The sequence below is a fragment of the Stenella coeruleoalba genome (genome assembly GCF_951394435.1).
Source record: "Stenella coeruleoalba genome assembly, chromosome: 3".
NCBI classification, from domain to species: domain Eukaryota; kingdom Metazoa; phylum Chordata; class Mammalia; order Artiodactyla; family Delphinidae; genus Stenella; species Stenella coeruleoalba.
Window position 1 is genome coordinate 170,115,637 of NC_137148.1, and position 12,629 is coordinate 170,128,265.

Below are 12,629 nucleotides of genomic sequence, written 5' to 3' on the forward strand. Positions count from 1 at the left end.
GTGTAGCATGTGGGATCTTAGTTCCCTGACCAGGGATCGAACCCATGCCCCCTGCAGTGGAAGTGCGGAGTCCTAACCAATGGACCGCCAGGGATTTCCCCTGGAATTGTTAGTACTGTATCCCTTTAGGTGTTGGTAGTGGCCTAGACTCAAACCCAGGTCTCCGTCCCCAAAGCTGGGGCATCTTGACCCCAGGAGGTGGTCTGTTTAGCAGGAACCCTGTCATCTGGGGGCCAGCAGAGGGGCTGTGGGCACCGTGATTGGCACTGCCAGCTTCAAGGAGTAGCCCAGGTCCTCAGGAAACCATTCGGGTGGGGGCTGTCAGGTGGTAGAGAGCCCGGGCAGGCAGCTGATGTGTCCACCATCCAGCACCAAGAGGAGTGATTTCTGCCCTAAAAACAGCTTCTGGTCCTGTGGGGCCTTCCCAGGGTGCTGTGCGGCCAGTCCAGGCTGGGTTGGAGGGGACTGGTGGGTGGGTCTCCAGCTCTGGCACCAGATTTTTCTCTGCAAAATCTGAAATGGAAAAACAGAAATCAGGCCAAGCCCTTCCCAGGCTCTGCGCTGTTGGCATCGCCACTCTGAACCTCGGTCTCTTCATCTAAGAAACAGGAACACCCCGGGTGCTCCCCATCACTGAAGACCCACAACCCTGTATATCGGGTGTACTATTTGCAAGGCTTTGGGAGCCCAATAGGACCAGGTTGGAATCTTAGCTCTTGCCCGCCACAAGCTGGGTGACTGGGGGCCAGTCGCTCACCCTTTCTGAGTCTCAGAAGAGAGCTGGGTGTGAGAACAGGCCCAGCACAAAAGGAGCACTTGCTTGCCACAGGCTGCGGCCATACCCCAGTGTGTCTTTCTTATGTCTGGGGCCCCTTTGCCAAGAAGAGGAAGGGAGGGTTTGTCCAAATGAGAGAATCTAAGCATCTGCAAGAAATATTCTAATGGGGGATGCAGCGGACGGAGAAAGCTCTTCCGGGCTGGCTGGGATCCCAGAGCTGCCTGGAGGTAAGCTGAGAGGCGTCTGCCCTGCAGCGAGGGGGCGCCAGGGAGCGAGGGGGCAGCTTCATTGGGCCCAGTATTAGGCAAGCATCAAGGTTCAAAGCCCCAGTTTTTCAGGGGTCACCGGACACAGAGAAGTGGTGTGGTGGGGTCCCAAAGAGTGGGGTCTGTTTCATGCCCACCTTGCCAGGTGGCACATAACCAAGTATTTCAACCCAGTGTGATCAGGCCGTGATGGAAGGGGGCGCCCATGGAAGGATGGGGACAGAGGGGGTCCTGACCCGGCCAGTGGTAATCCAAGAAGGCTCCCTGGGGGAGGTGCTGGCTGAGCTGAGGTTGAAGCCGCCAGATGAAGAGAGGAGGAGGGACAGCACGGGCTCCCATCGTGTCTCGTTTCCCGGATTGGAGGGTGCTCGGGGTGTCTTCCCGGCTCCGAGTCATAAAAAGGCAGCTGGATGCTTCTCGCTCCCTGCAGCCCGCTTCTGCCCTTCCTTCCAGTGGCTCCCCAGGGAGGATTTTTCTCAGAAGCGAGATTCCTGACCTGACCACAGAGACTTCCCCCCATGACCTTGGCTGGGGACCCACATGGCCCCAGTCACCATTCCTGTAGGAGGGGCAACCCAGGCAAGGCAGAGCCAGAGAGGCAGGCCCAGTCCAGGGCTCAGCGTGGAGCAAAAACATCGAAATCAGGCTCAGGGCCTGGAGCTGAGAGGAACAGAAGACGTGGGCTTGGGGACTGATAGACCCAGGATCCAGCCCTGTTGCTGTCATTTCTGAGCTGTGTGACGTCATGCAAGCTCATTAAACTCCCAGAATCTGTACAATCCCATCTGTACAGTGGAATCAACAATCACTTCCCCAGTAAGACACACAGGCTTTGAGTGAGCCCACTGATGCCTGCATGCAGTGGGTCTGCTGATTTTCCAGGGAGGTGGCCAGTGTAGACTTACATGGTCATATCAATGGGAGCACAGCCTGGAATGAGGGAGGTGAGGCCAGTCAAGGCGCTGAGACGGGGACTCTCTTTTGTTCAAAGCCCAGCCTGAGTCACAGATGGGAGAAATTGGGCTCTGTGGCACCCAGACTTGGAAGCTGAGGCCTCCTTGAACTTCTCGGCACTTCTGAGCAGCCAGAACTTTCTAGGTGAACCTGAGTGGCTCAGTGCTCGGAGGCCTGGCCTTGCTCAAGCTTGCGTTGTTCATCCTCTCTCTGCCTCTCCTCAGAGCCCAAACTTTTACTTACTTAATATATTTCTCTAATTGGCTCACCTTTCTATTCAAACCTTACAAAAATAATCATTTCAATTTATCTTCAAATAGTTCTAAATGTAAAAAAGTTACCAGGGTATGAAGCCTTCTTTCCCCTGTGTCCAGCCACCTGCTTTCTCCTCCCAGAGGCAGCTGTTGTTTCTGTGCGTGCACGTGCACACACACACACACACACACACACACACACACTTTCCCCATTTTCATTTTTCTCATCACACAAACAGGAGCATTGACTATACTTTTTACCCCTCACTTTTTGTCCATTTCATAGTGTATCTTGCTGTTCCTGTCCTAGAAGTTCATTACAAAAGCATTCTTGTCCCTTTTTACGGCTGCATAGTATTCCACTTAGTGGGTGGCCCAGTGTTCATTTAATCATCCCCTTTTGTTGTTTTGTTGGATATGTAGGTTGTTTCCCTCAGGACCTTGTAAGTATGTTGCAGCCCTTGGGTCTGTCAGTAAAACTCTCAGAAGTAACTGAATTCATTTTATGGGCTACATTGTAGCAATTACTGTGGATGGAAATCCAGTATCCCTTTGGGCGATTCAGAGGTTACTGTGAAAAGTCAATAAAAAAAGAGGACAATGTTAATGAACTCTCAGGTACTGTAGCCTGTTCCACGTGCGGAGCGTGCGGAGCTGAGGCTGTGTAGGCATCAAAGACATAGTAGCTCCCACTTGAGACTTTCCTGGGGAGACTTAGCACATCAGATCATCATGAGGGGCAAAGGATGGGGGGCACAGGACCAGCCCAGTTCAAATCCCCGCTCAGCCACTGGCTGGCTGTGTCGAAGCAAGTGCCTTGCCTGGTGTGTGCCTTGGTTTTCTCGAGTGTGAAATGAGGATCATGGTGGCTCTGTCCCCCAGCAGTGTCGGAAGGATGTGCTGTTGCTGAGTGTACACCATCCGCATACAGTAGGCGCTCAATAAGCACTTGCTCTAGAGGTTGGCAGCATCCGATCGCCCATTTTCAGCTCTGGCCTCCAGCTCTGACTCCTTGTGTTTGGACACCTCCCCCAGATGAAGAGGCTGGAGCCCTGGGTTCGATCTCTGGTCTGGCTCTGACCTCAGGTCCCTTGGTCACCCCCTCTGCTTCCCTGTTTGATGCCTCAGTCTCCCCACATGTCCCATCAGGGATTGATGAGACCAAGTTCTCTCCTCCCAAGTCTTTTTAAGATCAAGGACCCTCCATAGTTTGGCTGGTCACTACTGAGGGCCTTCAGGGGCTGAATTTAGGGACCCTGAAGTCTCAGGGGTATCCCCTCTCACCTTCCCCTGTGGCACTGGGTCTGAGCAGGTGTGCCCACGTGAGGTGTGTCCTCGTGTGAGTATGTGTGGCAGTTGTATCCGGGTCGGGGGGTGGAGGTGCTGGGCAGGGCCCGGGGTGCCCACAGGGGGCAGTGGTATCATTTCTTCTTCTCTCCAGCCCTCCTGTGGGGCCCACATGGTATCTCTGTGTCCGGACAGAGGATGGAGGGCATGTTTACCTGGCCCCATAGGGTCCTTGTCACATGCCCTGGCCCACCAGAGCCCCTCCGCTTCCTGCTCTCTCCCCAGAGCCCCCGAGGTTCATCAAAGAACCCAAGGACCAGATTGGCGTGTCAGGGGGCGTGGCCTCCTTTGTGTGTCAGGCCACGGGAGATCCCAAGCCACGCGTGACCTGGAACAAGAAGGGCAAGAAGGTCAATTCGCAGCGCTTTGAGGTGAGTCGGGGAGGGGGGGGAGGGGAGGGGAGACAGCTGAGGACCAGCCCCACCCCTGGACGGGGCCACGGCAGCTCAGCCACAGAAGCTGTCCCAGAAACATTCCCCAGATGGAGCACGGGCAGAGCACAGGCACCCTCTCCAGACAGGTCCCTTCTCTTCTCCCACCCACTCTCTGCCACATGCACCCCCCACCATGTGCCCCATGAGGGCCCTTCAGGCTCGCTTGTTCTGCCACCTTTGTGCTGTGTGGCCTCAAGCAACTCCCTGCCCTCTCTGAATCTTATCTCACCACTGCACACAGAAGGGAACTCACAACTCTGTGCACAAGTATATGGTCAGACACACACATTTCCACGTCCAGCATGCCTTTGCATGCCTGTCACCAGACTTACGTGCGAGTGTCACACACCCACTTATGCACAATACCCTTTACTTGTACAGACCGTTTTCTGCCTCCACCATCTTTACATGGATGTATACACACATGTGTGTACAGCCCCCAGCTCCTCTCCTGTTCACGCCTGGGACCCCAGCCTCACCCTGACCTTTGTCCCCTACCCATGGCAGACGATCGAGTTTGATGGGAGTGCAGGGGCCGTGCTGAGGATCCAGCCACTCCGGACACCCCGGGATGAGAACGTGTACGAGTGTGTGGCCCAGAACTCAGTCGGGGAGATCACCGTCCATGCCAAGCTCACTGTCCTCCGAGGTATTGGGCTCCCCGGGGTGGGTCGGGGAGGACCTGGGGCCTGGACTTTGGGGACAAATACCAAAGGGATTCATGAAAGTCTTGCTTTGGATTTTCTCTTTGGGGGGGACCTTGATCTCCTTTTTTTAGCCTGCAATACAACTGGGGCCCAGAGCCTTCTGGTAGGAATTTACTGAGTCTTTGCCGAAAAGAAGAGTGTTAAGGGACTAGAGTCATCTTCATTTGTCATCTTAATAGTGCTCTTCTGATTACAAGAGGCAGATCCAACTCAAATTGAGAATTCATTGGTTCATGTAATTAAAATCTCTGTGGAGTAGACGAGCTTCAGGTTCAGCTGGATCCGGGAGCTCACATGATGTTCTCAGAGTTCACTTTCTGCCTCTGGGTTTGTTTTGTTCCCTATCAACGGTATCCTTAGTGAGATTCCCCCCATTAGCCCCAGGCTCCGGGGCCCCCTGGACTGAATGACCCAGGACCGTTGCTGTTCGTTGGCCCAGCTTGGGTCAGATGACCATCCCTGAGCTGGTCACTGTGTCTGGAGGAACAAATACTCTGATCGGCAGAGTCTTCCTTGGAGTCAAGTAGATGGGGTCAGTAAGGGGTGGTTCCCTTAAAGAAACAAAGGAGGAATAGAAGGCTGGCTAGGCAGAAACAGCTAAATATCACCTCCTCATAGATTCACACAGATCCTTCCTGTGGGCTTCTTGCTGGCCTCATTCAGGTGGGCTAGGGACCAGGAAATGGCTTCCTTATCGTAAACCAGTATCATTCAGACAGTCTCACCACAAACCCGCCTGCCCCCGACCCCAGCTGCTCCCTGCTGCCTTCTCCCTTGCAAGGCGGTTTTAACCCAGGGGCCCGCAACTTGAGTTCGCATCCTGGCACTGCCCCTCCGTAGCTTTGTGACCTTGGGCAAGTTAATGAACCTCTCTGAGCTGCAGTGTCCTCACCTCCAAAGTGGGATAATAATGATGTTCACCACAAGGGATTGTTTCAGAACTAGATACAAGTGGGGGACCAGCATGGTGCCACGAGGGGAACAAGCATTTGGTTGATTCTACCGATCTGATATTATTATTACTGTCGTTGTTATTCTGGTTGTGACAAGACAGCTGCCACCAGCCATACTGCAGCTGTCAGGTGGGTGGGTAGGTAGGTGGATTCTGCCTGTCGCCTACAGGGGCACCCTGGCCCTGTCTGATCTCTAAGTAGAAGCCACTTGGAACTTCCCTGGTGGTCCATTGGTTAAAGACTTTGCGCTTCCACTGCAGGGGATGCGGGATCCCTGGTCAGGGAACTAAGATCCCATATGCTGCGCGGCATGGACAAAAGGAAAAAAAAAAAAAGTACAAGCCACTGCCAGCCATTGGGGGCAGGTGGCCCCCACACGCGGCTCCCAGCTTGGGAGTCATCCCATGTCCTCCCAGGCAGTGGGGCCACGGTCAGCTTGGAGCTCTGGGAGGAGCTGTCACATTGGCCCCAGGGGCACGTGGTCCCAGACCCTGGTGTGCGACCGCCCTCAGAAAGCCCTGCCGTTACCGCCTGGAAATTCCTAGTAATTTTTTAACAAGAGGCCTCATAGTTTCATTGTGTGTGTGTCCTGGAGCCCATCCTGCTGGCGGATTGAGGGAGGAGGAGGGAAGGGGAGGAGTCCACCCGCCCCAGCCCGCCCCCGCCTCTTCCCAGCAGATATTTTTGCCCTGACCTTTCTCAGGAACAGCCCGCCTCCCGCCCCGCCCCCCCCACTGTGCCAGCCTCCTTTGTAAGCGCTCAGAGAGTTAAAAGGACACGCTGTGAATCTATTAACCGCACAGTCTCTGGGAGTCTGGGAAAGACACATCTCCGTTCTCCGCCTCCCCCAACAAGACCCTTGGCATCTCTCTGTTCTCGGGCCGCCTAGAAAGACGTGGCGCTTGGGCTGGGCGCCCAGCCCAGAGCGTTTGACCCAGAACGCCTGTGCCCCCTGCCTCCCCCGCCTCGGGCCGCCCCCCCCCCCCCCGCGCCCCGATCCCCAGGGACACCCTCCCCCCCCACCCCACCCCCCCGCGGCTGAGCGGGAAGGTCTGGGCTGCCGGGCCCAGCACCCCCAGCTTCCCTTCCTCCGCTGCCATCTGATTGTGGACCCTGCTCACACCTCCCGCGCTGCTGTTTTAATTAAACTCCGAGGAATCAGGCACAATGTGGTACTCGATGAACATTTTTGTTTAATTAGGAGCTCTCGGTAACGTCCGGCGGCCGCGGCCTCCCCCACCCTGGCTGGCTGCCGCCCACAGGCACTCACGGGGGCCCCTCGCGGGGCTGCACGCACCCAGGAAGTGCTCATGTGTGGACACGCGTGGGGTGCGGGTGCATACGTGGGTGAGCACGCATGCACACTCGTGCACCCGTGCGCACACACGCACACACACGCACACACACACACACACAGAGGAAACGGGTGCACAGAGGGACACCAGCAGACCCAGCCCCCAGCACGCCTGGGCCAGCTTTGAGCACCAAGAATTGAGGCCCAGTTGTCTTGGCCCGAACCTCCGGTGACGTCATCAGTAGCCAATCAGAACCATGCATGAGGTGGTCCAGGCCTCGGGCCGGGAAGAACAAACTGGGTGTGGAACGAGCTCAGACAGGATCCAGCCACCCCATCCGACCCCACAGGTCCAGGCCTGGCTTGGGGGTTCTCCAGATGCAGGCCACACCCAGCTTCCTCCAGGCTTAGCCCGGCCTGGGTTCAAATCCCAGCCTTGCTGTGTCCTGGCTGTATGACCCGGGCAGGTACGCATGTGTTTGAGCCTCAGTTTCCCCCTCTGTGAAATAGATCCCATCTCAGAGGTGGGCACAGAAAGCTACCTTACAGGGCCTGGTACATAGTGCCCAGGACTTGGGACTGGGGCCGTCTTCCTCTACGAAGCGACCCCTGCCTGGGCCGGAACCACAGCTCTCTTGTTTAACTGGGGACACAGGTGATGGTGCCCCGGCCAGGCTCTCCCTTACCCCGTCTTGGCCTCCTGCCCCTTCCATGTACTTGGGTCTCTGTTCCCTCCCCCAACACACCCACCATGCCCGGTGCCCCTCCCGGGCATTTGTAAGCAAATAAACATTTACTATTTCCTTTTTACGCAAATAGCAGCTTTATCTTTACCAAGAGGCAGCAGGCTTCTTTTATAAAACACCAGAGTAAATATTTTTGACTCTGCAGGCTAGACAGCGTCTCTTGCAACTTCTCAGTTCAGGAAAGCCGTGTAGACGATGAGGAAACCAATGGACGTGGCCATGCACCAATAAAACTTTATCAACAAAAACAAGCGGGGCCCCAGGTTTGGCCCAGGGGCTGTAGTTTTTTGTTTCTGTTTTCTTTTAATTAATGAGTTAATTAATTTGGCTGCGCCGGGTCTTAGTTGCAGCACACGGGATCTTTCATTGCGGTGCACGGGCTTCTCTCTTGTTGCGGCGTGTGGGCTCCAGAGCACACAGGCTCAGTTGCAGCACACAGGCTTAGTTGCCCCGCAGCATGTGGGATCTTAGTTCCCCTAGCAGGGATCGAACCCGCATCCCCTGCATTGGAAGGCGGATTCTTAACCACTGCGCCACCAGGGAAGTCCCAGGGGCTGTAGTTTTTGATCCTTGGTCTACACATCTTTCACACTGAACTCTGTCCACTTAGGAATGCATCTTGGAGTTTGTTACGAATCTGTCTGTAAGGCGATTCCTTCTGCTTGTTTTGGGGACCCATCCATAGATGGCCCAGGTCTCTGTTGACAGGTGTTTAGATTGTCGCCAGCATTTTCCCGTTACTCTCGGTGCCTCAGGCATCCCTCTGCCTTCCTACTTGAGTGCACGGGCCTGGGGAGCCAGCCGCTGAGCTGAGGGCTCGGGGGGTCTCAGGTGGATGGTACCAACTCACCCCTTCTGGTCCCGCTGTACCAACGAACATTCCTGCCAGCTGTGGACTCGCAGGCCTGTCTCTCCTCGGTCTCATCAGCCCTGCGGGCGATCACTTTTTTGTCACTTGTCCATCAGGGGTGGGGCAGGGACTGTGTTAGTTTGCTAGGGCTGCTCTGACAAAGTACCACCGTCTGGGCGGCTTACATCACATGTTTTTTTCAGTCTGGAGGCTGGAGGTCCTAGATCAAGGTGTCGGCAGGGTTGGTTCCTTCTGAGGCCTCTCTCCTTGCCTCAGAGACAGCCGTCTTCTCCTGGGTCTTTACATGGTCTCCACTCTGTGTGTTCTTAATCTCCTCTTCTTATGAGGACACCAGTCGCGTTGGATGAGGGTCGCCCTAATACCGCATTTGACTTAATGACCTTTCTAAAGACTGTCTCCAAATACAATCTAATTCTGAGGTCCCGAGGGTTAGGGCCTCAACCTATGTATTGGAGGAGGGGGGAGGTACACATTTCAGCCCATAACAAGGGGGCTAGTGGCTGTTTTAATTTTAGCTGAGGAAGCCTGCCCTACCCCAGGGGACCCTTTGTCCACTGGAGATGACAGGCCAGACCAGAGCTGGGGGTTTTAGGGGTGAGAGCAAAAGGATCCAGGAGTCCAGGTGCTGGAGGGGGAGGGCAAAGGTGCAAGAGGGGGTGGGACCTGGTGGGAGGCTGATGAGCTGCGTACCCCACCCTGGCATCAACTCCAGCTGAGTCAGGCCATGGAGCCCATGGTGCGATGTGCAAATTACATGAACGAAGGCCACCCGCCCCATCGCCTCAGGCCAGAACCACATTCTTCTTCTTTTTTTAAAAAAATTTTTTATTGGGATATAATTGACTTACAGTGTTGTATTAGTATCAGCTGTACAGCAAAGTGTATCTGTTATACAAATACGTATATCCACTCTTTTTGTTTTTTAAATTTTTGTTTTAAATTTATTTATCTTTGGCTGTTGGGTCTTCGTTGCTCCGCGCGGGCTTTCTCTAGTTGAGGCGAGCGGGGGGCTACTCCTCGTTGAGGTGCGCGGGCTTCTCATTGCGGTGGCTTCTCTTGCTGCGGAGCACGGGCTCTAGGCACACGCGCTTCAGTAGTTGTGGCACACAGGCTCAGTAGTTGTGGCACGTGGGCTCAGTAGTTGTGGCACATGGGCTCAGTAGTTGTGGCACATGGGCTTCAGTAGTTGTGGCACATGGGCTTCGGTAGTTGTGGCTTGTGGGCTCTAGAGCACGGGCTCAGTAGTAGGCACACCTGCTGTGTGCCAGGACCTGCATGGGGTGGTAGGGACATGGCGGAGACGCGGATACATCACGATCCATGGAGTTTGACACTTGGATGTTCTGGAGTCCAGGAGAACTTTTTATGATTATTGTTATTATTTTGGCCATGCTTTGCGGCATGCAGGATCTTAGTTCCCCAACCAGGGATCAAACCCATGCTCCCTGCAGTGGAAGCATGGAGTCCTAACCACTGGACCGCCAGGGAAGTCCCCAGGAGGATTTATAACTTGGGGCCACGAGCTAGCCCGAGGTGACGTGGATGCCCAGGGGTGATGCAGGAGGGGGCGTGATGACTTTGGGGACCAAGATGACTGGTGAGGCTGGATGGAGAGAGCGAGAAGTGTGAGGCTGGCGTGCGACGGGGCAGCCGAGGCCGGCGGGGGCCAGCGTCGGGCAAGGAGGCTGGGTTCCTCCAGAGGGTGGTGGGGGCCACTGGCAGCGGGGGGGGCGGTGTGGTACCATTTACATTCCGAAAAGCTCCTTCCGGCCGCTGTAAAGTAACCCAAGGGTTTTGTAGCCTCTGCGCTGCTGACATCAGGGCTGGATCATCCTCTGCAGGGCCGTCCTAGGCGCTGGGAGGGGTGGAGCTGTATCCCTGGGCCCACCGACTCAATGCCAGGAGTGACAACCACAGGTGTCCCCAGACATGGCCCAGTGTCCCCTGGGGGCAGGATCGCCCCGGGTCAGAGGTACTGGTCTAGCCCTGGTGTCCTCCCAACAGTTCCCCGACATGAGACGGGTCTTTCTCACAGACAGAGAAAGAAACAGGCTACAGGGAGGTCACCCAGCCAGGCAGGGGCTGGACCCGGGGCCCGTCCCGGAGCCCCACCCTGGTGGCATGGACTTGTGACAACTGGGCCTCTGCTTTGTTTTTCCCGTCTCCACCCTCAGAGGACCAGCTGCCCCCTGGTTTCCCCAACATCGACATGGGCCCCCAGCTGAAGGTGGTAGAGCGGACACGGACAGCTACCATGCTCTGTGCTGCGAGTGGCAACCCTGACCCCGAGATCACCTGGTTCAAGGACTTCTTGCCTGTGGACCCCAGTGCCAGCGATGGACGCATCAAGCAGCTGCGGTCAGGTGAGCACAGGCGGCCAGGAGGGTGCGGGAGCCACAGAGGGTGGAGGGGGGAGGGCGGCATCCCAGGGCCCAAGCCCTGGGGACAGATGGAGGACAGAAAGGCAGAGCGGATGCGCAGACACGGAGGGCATTGGTATTGGGGGAGAAAGTGTCTTCAGAGCTGAACCAGTGGGGATGTGATAGGATATAGACGGGCAGGGGTAATGGGGAGCTATGGCGGATGGTAGGGGGAGAGTTCTTCAGTGCCTGCATGGAGATATAATGGACCCAGATATGTACAACGATGGGCAGCTGCAGAGGCCGCAGGGGCAGAGGGTCTCCAGTACCCAAGCAGTGGGGTCCTAATGAGGCACAGATAGTTGCGGGTGATGGAAACCCACAGAGGAGGGTGGGTGTCTACAGTGCCCCAACAGTGGGGACACAGTCGGGGAACAGACAGGCAGAGGTGATGGGGAGCCATGGAAGGTGGCAGAGGGAGGGTATCTTCTGTGCTAAAGCAGTAGACTTGTCCAGTGAGGATATAATGGGGTCCAGACAGGTAGGAGTAGAGGGGAGCATAAGGCAAAGGCAAGAGAGTATTTCCAGTGCTGAAGCAGTGGGTGTCTCCAGAGGAGATAGTGGGCATAGACAGGTAAGGTACTGGGGAGCCGTAGAGGGCTGCAGGGAGAGAGTGTCTCCAAGACTGGAGCAGTAATGACGTGATGGGGCACGGACAGGCAGTCCAGCCTGTTTGTCCAGGCCCCGGCCGGGACAGGGGAGCCTTGGACAGAGCACAAGGCCTTGGCCACCTTGGGGCCAGGCACTTCCACCATCGTGTCTTAGCACAGCACCTCTGTGCCCCTGTCTGTGGGTCCATCTCTCTGGGGGGCTGTGTGTGCCTCGTGTCGGCTGTCTTAACTGCCTCACGAACGTCCGCGTGTGTGTGTCCGGGCTCCCTGTGTGTCCTGACCTGCTCCGCATCTGTGGGCACACGCAGGCTGTGCTATCAGGGTTGCCTCCCCACCCCACATAGCAGAGCTCGTCCACGTGTGTCTCTGTCACACGTGTATCCGCGTGACAGTCCCTTCCGTGTGCACGTCTCAGGCTGGTCCTTGTGGGCGCGGACACGTGTGTGGTCGGGCTGTGCCCACGGGCACTTACGCATGTTTCAGTCACATGGACACGTGTTGGTGCACCCTCTCTTTTCTCTCTCCCCTTCCTCTGAGGGCCCCGCCCTGGAGCCACCCCTGCCTGAAGGCCACACCATCATTCTCAGCGCCCCTCCCCCCCCCACTCACTGCCCAGTCCCGTCCTCTGAGGAGTCCTGTCTGCCCATCCTCTGCTTTCTCCTTCCCTCAGCAAAGACCCAAACCCTGAAAAGGGGCAGATGTTAAGCCCAGAATTTCTTCCCGGGAGAGACCTGGACCTCGCACTGGGGAGAGACGTAGCCTTCCCCGTCCCGCCCCGTCTGAGGGTGTTTGCAGCTTGGGGGGTTCAGCTGGAGCAGCGATGGCAACCTTCGGGATCCAGTTGCTTCTCTGCTGGTTTCCACCATTGTCGCCCCAATATAATGAAATGACTAAGAGTGTGGACCTCGGCGCCCCATCCCCTGGGTCTCAGCATCCTCCTAAACCGTGCCTATTCCCCAGCGTTTCTGTGAGGGGCCCCTGACCGGCTGCCTGG

The 12,629-nt window shown here is 56.3% G+C and overlaps 1 protein-coding gene across 1 annotated transcript in view; it reads left to right on the forward strand.

Annotated features, from left to right (window-relative positions):
• PTPRS (protein tyrosine phosphatase receptor type S) overlaps positions 1-12,629 on the forward strand; it is a 103,544-nt gene that overhangs the window by 42,235 nt on the left and 48,680 nt on the right. The window contains exons 3-5 of the mRNA XM_079917099.1: positions 3,825-3,970; positions 4,541-4,682; positions 10,779-10,967. Coding sequence (XP_079773225.1) covers positions 3,825-3,970; positions 4,541-4,682; positions 10,779-10,967 — 477 coding nt within the window. The remainder of the gene's footprint in view (positions 1-3,824; positions 3,971-4,540; positions 4,683-10,778; positions 10,968-12,629) is intronic.